The sequence below is a fragment of the Cynoglossus semilaevis genome, chromosome 1, assembly GCF_000523025.1.
Source record: "Cynoglossus semilaevis isolate Cse_v1.0 chromosome 1, Cse_v1.0, whole genome shotgun sequence".
In the NCBI taxonomy this organism is placed as follows: Eukaryota; Metazoa; Chordata; class Actinopteri; order Pleuronectiformes; family Cynoglossidae; genus Cynoglossus; species Cynoglossus semilaevis.
Window position 1 is genome coordinate 18,569,417 of NC_024307.1, and position 13,663 is coordinate 18,583,079.

The window sequence follows — 13,663 nt, forward strand, 5'->3', positions numbered from 1 at the left end:
GGTTCCTGCTGGCGTCAGCTCTGCACCTGACGGAGGCACAGGTGGGTCCACAGTTCAAGAGTCAAACAACGGACCTTAGACCCAGACACACTGGGACAGACTCCTGTCCACTGCCTCCCTCTAACCTCTGCCTCTGTCTTCCAGGTCAAAGTCTGGTTCCAGAACCGACGCATCAAGTGGCGCAAGCAGAGTCTGGAGCAGCAGCAGGCCAAACTGGTCAAACTGGGTCTGGCCGCTCCACCACAGAGTCCAGGGTCCCAGGGCAACGGGGACGAAGGCGAAGACGATGAGGAAGGAGAAGAGTTTACTGACTCTGATGTGGACATTGATGTGTCGGATGATGCAACTGACCACCGCTGACCCACTGTGGACCACTGCTGACCCATCTGTCAGAACCCCGTTCAGACATAGACATAGACTGTAAATAACTGATGAATATTTAATAGATGTAACCTTTTCTATTTAATTTTTTAATACTCTGATCTGATGTTTGTATATTTGGATAAAATATTCAGAAATATATTTTGTGACAAAAGACTAAAAACCTGTTTCACTCCTTATTTTCCTGATGAGCCAAAAACAACTGGAACAGAGAGGGGTTCAAAGAAAAAAAAAGTCAAAGATTTAATGGCTGTTCATGGTCAAATAAAGCCAGTAACAGTGAAAAAAACAAAAACTTAAAAAACAAAATTCACCTCAATAAAAACAATAATCTTCAATATAATATCATTAATATAATATTATTAATAAGTATACCTTTATAATTAGGTTAACTGATTGATCATTAAGACTTTTAACCTTCCATGATTATCTTCATCAGGTGATGTTGAAGTTTAAAATGTTTGATTTTTTTTAGATTCCACTTTAATCAACTTTACTGTAGCTTCTCTCCACATTTGAACATGGGGTGAGGTCACCCTGCTCCCCTCTCCTCCCGGCCTGTGCTGCGTGCCATAAAAAGAACAGTGTTTTTTTCTTTTTGTTCTTCCCACTGAGAGGATGATGAGGCACTTCCTTTAACTTCCTCTGCAGTTTGATCTGATGCTCAGTCTGAGCCTCAGGTTTAATCTGAGCCAATAAAACAGCAGCTGGGGATGATCCCTGTCAGTGTAACCTCAGGTCAGACCGACGCTGCCCCTCACTGCTTAATCTGCTTAAATGCCCCACAATCCAGGTCCACAGTGGAAAGGTCTGAGTGGTCCTGTTCTCAGAGGACACCGTGGAACCTGTCTCTCTGAGGATGACACTCCTCTGTCCTCTCAACCCACATGGACATGAGGGACAAATCGTAGCCGGGACACGGAAGACCAGACCATCAGGGCAGAAAACCCAGGAGCTGGACTTCAGAGGGTCTCAGTGCCGCCTCCTGTGGCTCAATGTGATTACAACACAGAGCCCATGCAGACTTTAATCTCTGTAATCCTGGATTCTGCGCTGAAAGTAATTTATCCATCGACCGCAAATTTATGTTCCTGCTCTGAACTTTATTCACAGAGAAAAGTGTCAGTTTTAGGTTTGAATCCATTTCCCTGATCATCTATTAAATCCGTGTGTCAGGACAAAGGTCAATAGGTGATGCACGAGGACAGAACACCAGTGTCCACCGAAGCTGTGGTCTTCATGACAGACCTAGACCACAAAGTTAGTTTGTCCTCTGTGTTGTGTGATAATCAGCTGTTTCTGTTTCTATCAGCTTAAATCTAATGAAGGGAGACTCTCTTCACTGCTCCTTACCAGGTCACAAATGCATGGGCGGCCCCCCTGGCAGGTGCATGGTAAGGTGCCAGAGGGAGCGTGAGGGTCTTCCAATGGAATATGGCACACTGGACATAAGTGTGCCACTGCTGGAGTGCTTGAATGATGACAAGCCTCCAGTCACTAGGTGGCAGCAACTCATCGAGTGGCTTGTACTGAATGAAGAATAACACAGCAGGCTTCAGTGAGAACAGGCCAGCTCTAACCAACACGATTCATTTTAAACCTAAAAGTACATGTTCACAATTTCAAAGAGAATTTAAAATATGATGTAATTGAAGAATTTATTTTAATTAACATTTATGTTTAAACACAGGGCCTGGAATTCATTGTGATGATGTCAGTCTGCATCACTGTGACAGCACATAGGCCAGGGAAAATATTGATTATATAGGTTTTTAAGTGATTTTAATGTATCATCATGTTCATCATCATCTGAGTTTGTTTATGTTCAGAGAGATATTTTAACTACACTTCAAAACATGATTATTTGCTGATTCAGGTAGTTATACCTTTTTATGAATCAATAATAAGTGAGTATAAATGAATAGTTTGTGTTGTTCTGGCTTCTCTGCTCACATGACTCAGGTCTGAGTCCAAAGGTGTGAAAGTTCTCATGGAGATGAAATGAGCTGCAACCTCTGTAAAAAATGCTGATGAGTCTGAAGACTGAGCTTCTGCTGCATCAACAGTCGTTAGCTTTGAAGTTGAGGCCGCTCTTTGTGTCAAACTGAAAAGGTTTTTCAGACAAACAAAAGCCCCCGTGTGCTGCTCAGAGGAGGAGAAGCAGCGGAGAGGAGGGCTGAGGCTGGAGGACAGGAGGAGAATGCTATGCTTCCTGAGGAGACTGAACAAGAGGAGGAAGAAGAGGAGGAGGAGATAAATAATTATGACCTATTAAACCCAGCTAAATTTTCTGTTCCTTTACTTATTCCTGAATCAAAACAAAAAACAAATAAAACAAACAAACAAACAAAAAAAACTGGATTGTGCCACACAAATACCTCGTCTGTTTTGTTAACATATAAGCAAAGTTAGTTAGGTGACAAACATGTAAAACATTTTGCTTTTAAAATATTGTACCTATAATCTATTATAATTTACCTGCTGTTTTATCCAGAATTTCTATTAGTTATTGAGAAAAACAACAACAACAACAACAATATCAAGGTCTATAATGGTCAGTCAGGTCAGATGAAACAAAAATTGATTATTTTTATATATTATATATATATACATATATTGTTTACATATCTGTGTATAGATATATAAAACATGTTTTTTTGTTTTAATGTATTTTATTTTTACAAAAGAAAGCTAAAGATAATTTATATTTTCACAGAGTACCATCAGTATCCTCAAAGTTATTTCGAGAAAAATCGAGTTTCTTTTTAAGTATCGATATTTTTAAAACAACAACTCGTTTGATTGAACAGGTGCTGTGTTTCGTGCTCCTGAGGCCGGGCCGATCGTGCATACACAAGCTGACGTTGTACTTCTCACACGTGACAGTGACGTGTTACTTTTCTCATGTCCATTAAAGCGACGACAGTGAGAGAAAATGAGAGAGAGAGACGTTAGCTGAGCACACAGAGCTAATGAGAAACATAATGAGCAATTAGTTTATTAATGAGGTAGAGGAGTGATGTGGTGGTTGTGTACGGTCTGACGTCACACATGAGCAGAGCTTCACACACACGCACACACTGTCACCATACACTAAACAAACTTGTCACAAACTAAATGTCAAATGTGAAATGCTAAGCTAACGCAGACGTTGGTCTGAAGCCTTCAGCAGCCACAGGGTGGGAGCATTGGTCTAATAACACCGTCCTGACATTCAAACCAACCAGTGTCGTCGTGTCGGAGTTATTTTATGTTGTGTGATATTAAAAATAGTCTTTAATCAAGTAATTAATTAAAAAATACATATCTTTTATGTCATCATTCACGAGAAACATCGATAGAAATGGTTTTCGTCGGGATACAGGGGACAACAACAGGACGTCACTGGAAAACAGGTAACGTCCGTCATTCTGCTAATGACCGTTAGAGGGAGATGTTGATCCACAATTATCTGAAGGTTTATCTCATTGTCTGCTTTATGCACTGAAGTTGAACATGTCGTATGCACTCAGGCAAAGTGATTGTCTTTTTTAGTTCATTAAATTCTATTGTTCGACTTTATTATTTACTCTCTAATGTTTTCTTTATTTTCACATTAAAGTTAAAAACTAAAAACTGCGTCTTTAGGTATTCACAAATCCCCGATCTATCCTACAGCGCAGTAAACATTTATATTTATTATAAATATCCAAGTTGATATCGGGGGAATGACGTCTTCAGCTTCGCCTCCCGTCAAATTATGTCTTCATTTGATGCCGCTGTGATCCCCTTGTCTTCGCCGGGGTAATCGGATTGTCTTCGACTTAGTCTGATTAAACACTGCGTTACATTCCTTCAAATACTCATTCTCCAACAGTTCCATGAAGTGAACAGGTGACTGTTGAAGCACATACAGATATTATTAAAGTTATTTTTCATCTTTTTTTCACTCTTCTCTCACCCGTAAAACCTCTGAACTCCACGGTTCCTGCCTCTCCTCCCTCTCCTGCTCACTGAGGTCAGTCATCAGAATCGGTCAGTGATTAACCAGCAGTGATCAGGGTCAGTGGATGGAGAGCTGAAGGTTCCACTATTAAATCAGAGCCAGACTCAAACTTCCTGAAAGCCTCAAACCATAACAACAGCCGCCGAGGCTGTTTTAATCTTAATACTTTTATTTGATTTTATAAAATGTTTTAACAGTGTTTGGTGTTTTACAGTGTTTTATATATTATTTTATGTTTTTTTAAAAATAATTAAACAACCTGACTTTTCGATTTTTCTTTGAGTAAATTAATCAGATGAAGAGTTTGAAGGAATTCAGAACAATAAATGAACACACACACACACACACACACACACTCACACGGTTCCTTTTCTAGAGAACGTGCAGAGGAGAACCCTGTGGTTCCCCGTGAGCAGCTCGAACCAGTTCAGTGGAACAGTTTCCTGTTAGTCCAGTAACGGTCTCATCAACGGCCTGTTTCTGCTGCTAATGTCAGGACTAATGATTTTCTACTGCGGTCTAAGAGCAGAGCAGTGAACACCGTGGACAATCATTAACTGTCGGAGCTGAGACTCTCTCTTCCACAGCAGCTCAACAACACTGTGTCATGTTCTTGTTGCTGTTGTTGTTGTTGCTGTTGTTGTTGTTGCTGTTGTTGTTTCCGAGAGGAACGGAAGTGAAGAATCTCTTTCTTTCCCAGTGTGAAAACTGCTTTGATTAATACAGTATGTGTTGTTGCGGAGATTTGGGGGGAAAAGCAGAGAAGAAGAAGGAGACACAGCTGCAGCTGCAGCAGTAAGTCACTCTTTTCTGACGCAAAATAATAAACTAACGCAAAAACATTCAAGGGTGACTCACGAAAACAAAGCCGTGAATAATTTCAATAATATCAGCTGAAATAAAAAACAAACAAACCCGAGATTCACTGTCAAACACACACTGAACACATGAAACCAAACACAACTGAAATAGAATTTCCATTTTTGTTCTATTACACGCATATACAACAAAACAGCGATGAGTGTAGATTTGGATGTTTAAAATGTCTTAATAATAATAATAATAATAATAATAATAATAATAATTATTATTATTATTATTATTATTATTATTATAGCAGAGGTTTAACAAGAGCAGTGAAATAATAGAATAAGGGGAAACTATTATAGAAATTAAACAGTTTAAATCTAGATTTTTTTTTTTGCTTTTTAAACAAGAGCAAAAAAGAAAATGAACCAGTAACGTCCTAACGTGTCCTCAGTCTATACAGACGGTCGTCTCAGTCAGATACACAGAAGCCGATTAACTGCAATGTTTTTTTAAAAGCCTATGTTTTTGTTTTTTCATCTAAAATTACAATAATTAAACTAAAATTAAATTTAAATGGAAAACCCCGCCGAGGACTTCTTTCATTCTTTTATTTTCGAATGGATGAAAGTGTGAAAACGCAAAGTGAAACCAAAGTTGTTTTAATTTTTCATGTGAAAAATAAACGTGATTCTACATGTGAGGAAAAGCCGAGGGAAACGTCTCTCCTCTGCGCTGTTGGACTTGAACTGCTTTCGTCGTGTCACAGACTTGATTGACAGCTGCTCTGCTCCAATCGCATCGTCCGTTTCCTCCCTGACTCCGCAAAGGAGGCTGGGAAAGCGCCGAGGAGTCGTTACTACGGTGCACTTAGTTTCCCAAGACTCAGAAGCTTCAGCTTGATGGAGCTGAGAAGGTTTGGTCCGCAGCAGCAGAAACACCGACGGCAGTGACGTCAGCAGCGTCTCCTCTGGACTCAGATCAAAGATGAAGCTTCTCTGACAGGATTTACTACTTGAACTACTTTTTTTCTCTCCACAAGAAGAAACTCCAACATCACTTCTTCTCCTGCAGCTGCTCCTTGTCCCAGACATGATGTTCTCCTCTAACGGGAAACGCTGCTTCACCATCGAGTCCCTGGTGGCTAAAGACAACCCTCTGACTGCTGAGGAACCCATCCGTCCCACGGCCCTCACCTACGCCACTCCAAGCACCGACGTGTTAATCAACGGGTACCATAGTCCGGCGAACCGACCCCTCTACCAGAGCCCCGAGCTGGTTTTTCCCGAGGCCTTGACCCACCATCACCACCACCAGAACCACCACCCGTCCTCCATCAGCGTGTCTCCCCACCAGCAGCTCCAAAACCTGCAGAACCTCCAGAGTCCACACTTTTTCGGAACGCAGCCCACGCGGGACCCGCTCAGCTTTTACCCCTGGGTTCTGCGGAACCGGTTCTTCGGTCACCGATTCCACGGTAAAGTGGTGGAAATGTTGTCTCACTGACTAATTCAATGGTATAGACTCGAAGACAGAATCAAGTAAAATTCAAGCGTTTTCTGCGGCGAAGATGTTTAAGACAGTTTTATCTGCGTTTATCGTTTTATTAACTTCCATCAAGTAGTAATTTATTATTATTATTATTATTATTATTATTATTATTATTATTATTATATGTCGACTGGTACCTTAACCACCATAATGGCCTCAGGTTAGAATAAATAAATCCCGCTGCATCATCATCCAGATAAAACACTGTTACATTATTTTATATTATTATTACTATTATTATTATCATTATTATAAGTATTATTAACAACAACCCGGTTTCAACCGTGGGTTAAATCTTAACTAAAATTATTATTATTGTATAAAAATTAAACTCTGTATAAATCCAAAATATAATTCATTATAATTATTAACTAATATGAGCAGTTAGCTGTACTTGGTCGTTCTCTTTTTTAATGAAGGCAAATATAACAACAACGATAATATTATTATTCATAATAATAATAATAATAAAGACAATAATACTATGTAGATTCCGTGATTAAAGAATACAGATATTTTAAATACTAATTGTTATTTCATAATTCCAAACATTTTCAAAACTGTTTTTCAGCGTCTTTTTAAAAAATCAAATGTTTGATATGAATAAATTAATTACAAATGACAAATCATCAATCGAATTTTTTTTTGTTTTTTAAAAGATCATAATTATTTTGTTTGTTTCACCGTAACTTCCTTTTATAATTGCTGTCGTTTTTGTTATTATTGTTAGTGTAGACATTTTCATTGGTCGACATCAATTCAAAGGCGCTTGTTATTATGGACCCTGGGATTCTTGGCGATAACAATCCTTTTTTAACTACTTATAGGTTGTTAACTACACATAATAATAATAATTATTATTATGAATAATAATTCATATTATTATTATTATTATTATTATTATTATTATTAATATCGTAATTCTTTCATCACGGAATCTAAACATTATTATTATTATTATTATTTCCATTTGGGACATTTTTGGGACATACTTTAAATGAGTTACGAGACTACACTAAACAACACCAGGATTTTTCCAGTCATCCCGCACCGTTTGTGAACATTTCCATGACTTTAGTATAATTTCCCTTTTCACAGCCCGTGGTTCAGTGGTTCAGTGGTTCAGTGGTTAAAGGATCGTGATGGTAGCCGCAGTTACGGAGGTATAGGACTGTAAACTGTCAGGTGCTGAGTAAGCATCAGACTCCCCCGCTGCCCCGGTCTGTTCGCCGTTAACAACTGCAGGGCTGCAGTTTGTAAATGGGGACTGGAGCGTGTAATTTCCCCACAGGGAACTGACAGCGCACTGATAAGATGTTACTGGTGGATCAGCCTCCAAGTGGCCGAAAACAAGCTCTCTCTGTCCCGACTGAACGTGTCCAGCGCCTGGGTGAACCGAGGAGCAGGCGCTGGCTGCGGCCGCCGGCAGAGCACGACTCAGAGATGGTCACAAGACAGAGTCCGTCGGAGGAGGCTCTGGTTCCTCACATTTGCTTTAGATCATAAAAAATAAATAAAGGCTCTTAAAACGGGGGAGCGGGGCTTGGTTAGTGCACGGCACTGAAAGTTACATGAACATGAAAAATGAAAGGACTTGAAGTCAGTTTCACTGATTTGTGGTTGTTGGTTCTGTCGTCCTCAGGGTCTGACGTGGCCCAGGACAGTCTCCTTCTCCACGGTCCATTTGCACGGAAACCTAAACGCATCAGAACGGCCTTCTCTCCGTCTCAGCTGCTGCGCCTGGAGAGAGCCTTTGAGAAGAACCACTACGTGGTGGGAGCGGAGAGGAAACAGCTGGCCAACAGTCTGAGCTTGTCTGAGACACAGGTGAGGACGGAGGACACACGAGCGCAGTAGACGGAGACATATAAGACCTACAGAGAGTGCAGAGACAGAGCAGTGTCCAGGTTTGAATCCCAACATAGAGAGGGTTCATCATGAAAACTCATGCAGCATTAAACCACTGACAAAGTCATGTAGAGATTTAAATAAATATTGAAATGACCACAGAGGTCAAACAGGTCTCAACCAGTTTTTCAACCTTGGGGTCACAGGCCCACGTGGGGTCGCCTGGAATTCATACAGGGACGCCTGAAATGTCTAGTAATTAAGAAAAATCTAATTATTATTCCTTTAAAGGTTATATTTAAAACACCTAAAACAATTTTAAACAACTGTTTTCTTTCAGTCTAATTAGAATTCTCTTGTTTTCAGTCCGGTTAATTTTAAACAACTGTTTTCTTTCAGTCTCAGTAGAGTGAACATCGAGAATTTAATTAGAATTCTCTTGTTTTCAGTCCGGTTATTTCCAGTATCAGTGCGTTGTGTTTTTCAGGACCTGTTTGATTTGACTAATTCCTTTAATTAAAACTTGAATATGAATTATTCCTGTCATCCTTCATCAGGTCACAGATGTGGCCCAGCCCCTCATTTCCTGCCCAGGTGATAAAGGACATTTCTGTCATTTTTACCTCCTGTGACACCCAGGTTTGGTGGTTAAATTTTAACTCAGATGAGGGTGTGGAGATGAAGTTAGGCAGAAAAGGTGGAGACGTTTTTGGAGATTTTACACTTAAATACCTGTTTATTTCCATCATTTTGTTCTCTCTCAAATGTATACTTTCTTCTTTTTAATTTTTTTAAGTCCTTAGTTTTGTCTTAGTTTTGACCAGGACTTCAGGGATTAAGACCGAGACAAGAATAAACAACGACCAGCCAAAGACTCCATGAATCAATGTCTTCTCTCTGTGTTACCGTCTGTGTCCAGGTGAAGGTCTGGTTCCAGAACAGGAGAACCAAATACAAGCGCCAGAAGCTGGAGGAAGAAGGTCCAGAGAGTCAGCAGAAGAAGAAGGGAAACCACCACATCAACAGGTGGCGCATCGCCACCAAACAGAGCAGCAACGAGGACGTGGACGTCACCTCCGAAGACTGAGATTAGACGTCCCAGAGAACCCAGACCAGACTGACCAAGATCAGAAAATATAGACCGACACCAGAACCACTAAGACCAGATCATCTGAGATCACAGAGAGGACTGAGACCAGACTGATCCAGACCCCGAACAACATGGAGAGCAGAACAAATGCAGCCTTGACGAGGACTAAGACAACACCGACAAAGACCAGTGAAGGGACAGAGACTAGGAAAGACCACTGCCTGTCAAAAACTGTGGTCCCACCAGCCGGGACCCTGCTTTGATGTGGACTGAGCCCTGAGCAGAAGGAACACCACTGGACCAACACTATTTATTATTCAAATATTATTAATATGAAGTATATTCACAGACAAATATTGGGTCAGGGGCCACAAACTGTGACTGACCAGGGGCCTCGTGTGCCGCAGACTGACATGGAGAAGACTTTACCAAGTACTTTTTCAGAGCTGGTTTTACAGATGGACACCGTCTCCGTCCTAATGCTCTGTTTGAATAACACTGTTGATGTAGACACTGCTCAGACTAGACTTCAAGGTGAGCTAGATGCCAGTGATCTCCTGGAGAAACATGGATGGTTACTGCCCTCGGTAAAAATCTGTGGGTTGTTTTTGTAGCACTTTGTCCTCTGTGTGTTTGTCAGTCAGCCGTGTACTGTCTCTACTGTCGCCTGTAAAGGTCAGAACTGGATTGGTCAGTCACTCTGTGGACCAGAAGCATCATTTTTAACTGGTACTTCAGGGAACGAGTGGTGTGGAAGTTCTGAATACTTCACCCTCCTGACTGTGACTGGACCTTAACTCTTTGTGTATTTTGTAGTTAGAGTAAAACAATTAAAAAAGAGATAAATTATCTAAATTAACAAGCGGTAAATTCTAACATTTCCTCCAACCATTAATCTGACTCTTGACCAAACGGTTATAAACTGATTTCAGTTAGGAATACCAGGGGTCCTCGACTTACGTCGGAACTCCACGTCCCATGTCCCTCACTGTGGTAACATCGTGGTACCATGTCTATCACGATACAGGGGCAACAATACCATATATTGCGATACATTGCAATACTAAAGGCACGACGATATATTGATTTGTTTTAACCATCAGCACAGTAACTGGTTAACATCAGGTTACTCCGACTGGAACAGAGGGGTCTACATTTGTAATCCCCAGAAAAGAAACACAAGCAAAATAAAATGTACCAACGCCATGAATATTTGCATGTTAAATATCAACAAACAAATCAATACAGCACTGGAGAATATTGATAAGGTATCTTAGAACAATAATATGAATAGAATAATGTCAGGCTTTTAGTATTGACATTTTCTCACACCTCTAGTAACATCATAATCTATGACATAAAAACATCAGAAGAGTCAGACTAACACCTGGGAGTCAGAGTGAAGGGCAAAAAGGTCCACAAAAACAACACAAAAATGTACGAAAGTGAATGTAGCACAATCCAATGTACGGTGTAGGACAGGAGAATGTAGACAAAGCTTTCCGCCTTTAGTGCCACATCGCGACATATTCAGCAACTCCACACACTGACCAATCCTGTTTTAACACTGTCTGCCGCAATGACAGAACCAGACTTTCTTTATAAATTTATGGGAGATGGCGATGTAACCACAACACGCTGTAGGTCGAGGACGTCGTAAACCGAGGTCCGCCTGTATTTGCTGTGGACCTGAACAACAGGACAGGAGTGTGTGAGTGTGTGTTTGTAATTTGAGAAATATTTAATGTAAAAACTGGTCGGACTCTGTTTGCTGTTTTTAACCTGTGGAGCAGAAGTAAGGAGTGTGGCCATGATGTTGCTCCTGAGCCACAGTTTGAAGCCCCTGTAATTAGAGAAGCACAGGATATACGATCATCACAAACCTAGATAAAGTGCGCCCTCTGTCACTGACCCAGATTTGTTGATTATGAAAGTTGTTTTCAAAAGAAAACCCTGATTAAAAATGTTTTACACCCGTCAGGACTTTATTTATCTCGCAAAGGAACGATGTCTGCTAAACACCAGAGCAAAAAAATAATAAAATAAAGACATTTGTAAATGACATTTCAAATGTCAGGAAACTCCGTCAGGATCGGAGCAGTGACGGAGTTTCCAGGAATGTTGCATCAGGTTTTCACAGGTGTCAGGTGTGTTCTCTGTGTGTCCCCTAAATTCCTGCAGGATAACTTTCACCTGAAGACTCTTCTGCCAGAGCTTCTGCCAACAGACAGTTTGTTTTGCCGGTCACAGCTTCCAGTCGCTGATCACCTGTCAAACAGAAGAATCACTTTTTAATGAGTCTTTAGAGGAAAAAAATGTCCGGCGACTGACCCTCATGTTTTCAGAGCCCAGAGAAGAATCAGCAGAGGAAGTGGGAAAAAACCTTCACCTTTGTCTTCACCGGCCCATCATCACACTTGTGTGGAGGCCACGGCTCTTTGTTTTCACTCTGCAGGACATTCAATCCTCAGCGCAGGTGCTCAGTGCTCAGATTCTGCTGCTTTTAGTCCAGAAGAAAACATAACACATTTAACAGGAAACGCCTGCTGCAGGAAAACTCACGGTTTCAACCAGGGCTTGATTTCTCCTCCAGTCCAAACAAGAAAACAAACAAATGGAAAACAAAAAGCTGACACTCGTCATCTGCTCATCACGCGTCATTTCATGAAGAACAGTTTCTTCTCAGCTGTTTTTTTAATTTTTACACAGTAACTGATGGAAATTTTCTCATAGATTCGAACCAAGGATAAAAACGTAGAACATTTTTATTGTGAATTAAAATTACAATACAAATAAGTTTACATTGATCTAAATGTTATTAAACTCTGCTCTGTGATTTAACATGACCTGAACTGTACAAACCTTACAGCAGTGATAATCAATTAGGGCCCGCTGACTCCGGACCGGACCACCAGACCGTCTAATCCTGCTGCGGCTGGATTCCAAAATTGTCAGAATCTAAACAACATATCATGTGGTGCCCACTATTAAAGCACCTGAAAATAACAACTGTCACTAATCCTCACCATTTATGATTATTTGAAAAAAAAAGATGATTTTTATTTTATTTTATTTGAGTGTCTGGACCAAAAAGTGACACTTTTTCATTCTCCAGGAACCGCACTTTGACTGAGTGGTTTCAGAAATGCTTCACAACCATTCACACAACCATTCACACAACCATTGGAACTACAACTACAGCCACCAGACGACCTGTTCACACCAATATTGACAACATTTTACACTAACGTTCCCAATCTCATTCACACCTGCTCTTACAGTTAGTGAAACTGTAGTGGATAACCAGAGGAGTGAATGAATGACAGGTCACAGTCCTTTGTTGTACCTCACAGTCTGCCAGTCAGTTGCCATGGCGATCTCCGGCTCCAGCTGGTTCACACTGATCTGAGACAGATTCAAGAAAACAGGAGACATCTTTGAAATCTTCAGAGTCAAGTTGGTGAAAAGGACAGAGACTTGACTTGAACTACAACTAACAAAGAACCCTGGTGGACACAGAGACACACACACACACACACACACACACACAACAATGGACAGATTAAGGCAAAGTTGACACTTTGGTCTGACAACTTTTCATGGAATACCTTTCTTACCTAAATGATTCAACATAACAATAAAATAATATATATAAAAATATATATTAACACATATATGTATATATATATTTTAAAAAACAAACAAACCACAGGCTGTCCAATCAGATACCAAAGCCCTAATAGTCAACTTATTTTTGTGCAACTATATATTATATACACACATACATACATATATTTTGTATACACACACATACTGCATATATACACAAACATACTATTATTTTTTTTAATTAAATTTGGACCAATATCGAGGCATCTCTATACCCAACCAACTTCCACCTGTCATGTTTATAACATACAGTGTTAACTAACAGTGTTTACAGCAGAAGACGAGGACGACTTTCATCTTTACTCTAGTCCCAGAATTTAGGCCCGATGATT

The 13,663-nt window shown here is 40.3% G+C and overlaps 3 protein-coding genes across 4 annotated transcripts in view; 2 read left to right on the forward strand and 1 right to left on the reverse strand.

Annotated features, from left to right (window-relative positions):
- The window catches only part of noto (notochord homeobox), a gene marked incomplete at its 5' end in the record, with an annotated part of 1,745 nt that extends 955 nt beyond the window's left edge, over positions 1-790 (forward strand). The window contains one exon of the mRNA XM_025061077.1: positions 34-790. Within this exon, the coding sequence (XP_024916845.1) occupies positions 34-360 (327 nt within the window). The remainder of the gene's footprint in view (positions 1-33) is intronic.
- Positions 791-5,780: 4,990 nt separating this feature from the next.
- Positions 5,781-9,855, forward strand: emx1 (empty spiracles homeobox 1). The gene is made up of 3 exons (XM_008316332.3): positions 5,781-6,650; positions 8,367-8,551; positions 9,492-9,855. The coding sequence occupies exons 1-3, from the start codon at positions 6,266-6,268 to the stop codon at positions 9,657-9,659; spliced, it is 738 nt and encodes a 245-aa protein (XP_008314554.1). The 5' UTR covers positions 5,781-6,265; the 3' UTR covers positions 9,660-9,855.
- Positions 9,856-10,047: 192 nt separating this feature from the next.
- Positions 10,048-13,663, reverse strand: part of LOC103383284 (sideroflexin-5-like) — a 26,685-nt gene continuing 23,069 nt past the window's right edge. The window contains exons 11-15 of one of the 2 annotated variants that reach the window (XM_025055298.1): positions 13,009-13,067; positions 12,052-12,162; positions 11,856-11,930; positions 11,445-11,505; positions 10,048-11,351 (exon numbers count right to left, since the gene is read on the reverse strand). In XM_025055298.1, the coding sequence (XP_024911066.1) occupies positions 12,150-12,162; positions 13,009-13,067 (72 nt within the window). In that variant the 3' untranslated portion in view covers positions 10,048-11,351; positions 11,445-11,505; positions 11,856-11,930; positions 12,052-12,149. Of the gene's footprint in view, positions 11,352-11,444; positions 11,506-11,855; positions 11,931-12,051; positions 12,163-12,409; positions 13,068-13,663 lie in introns of those variants that run through there. The other variant, XM_008316344.3, reaches the window with a different exon arrangement.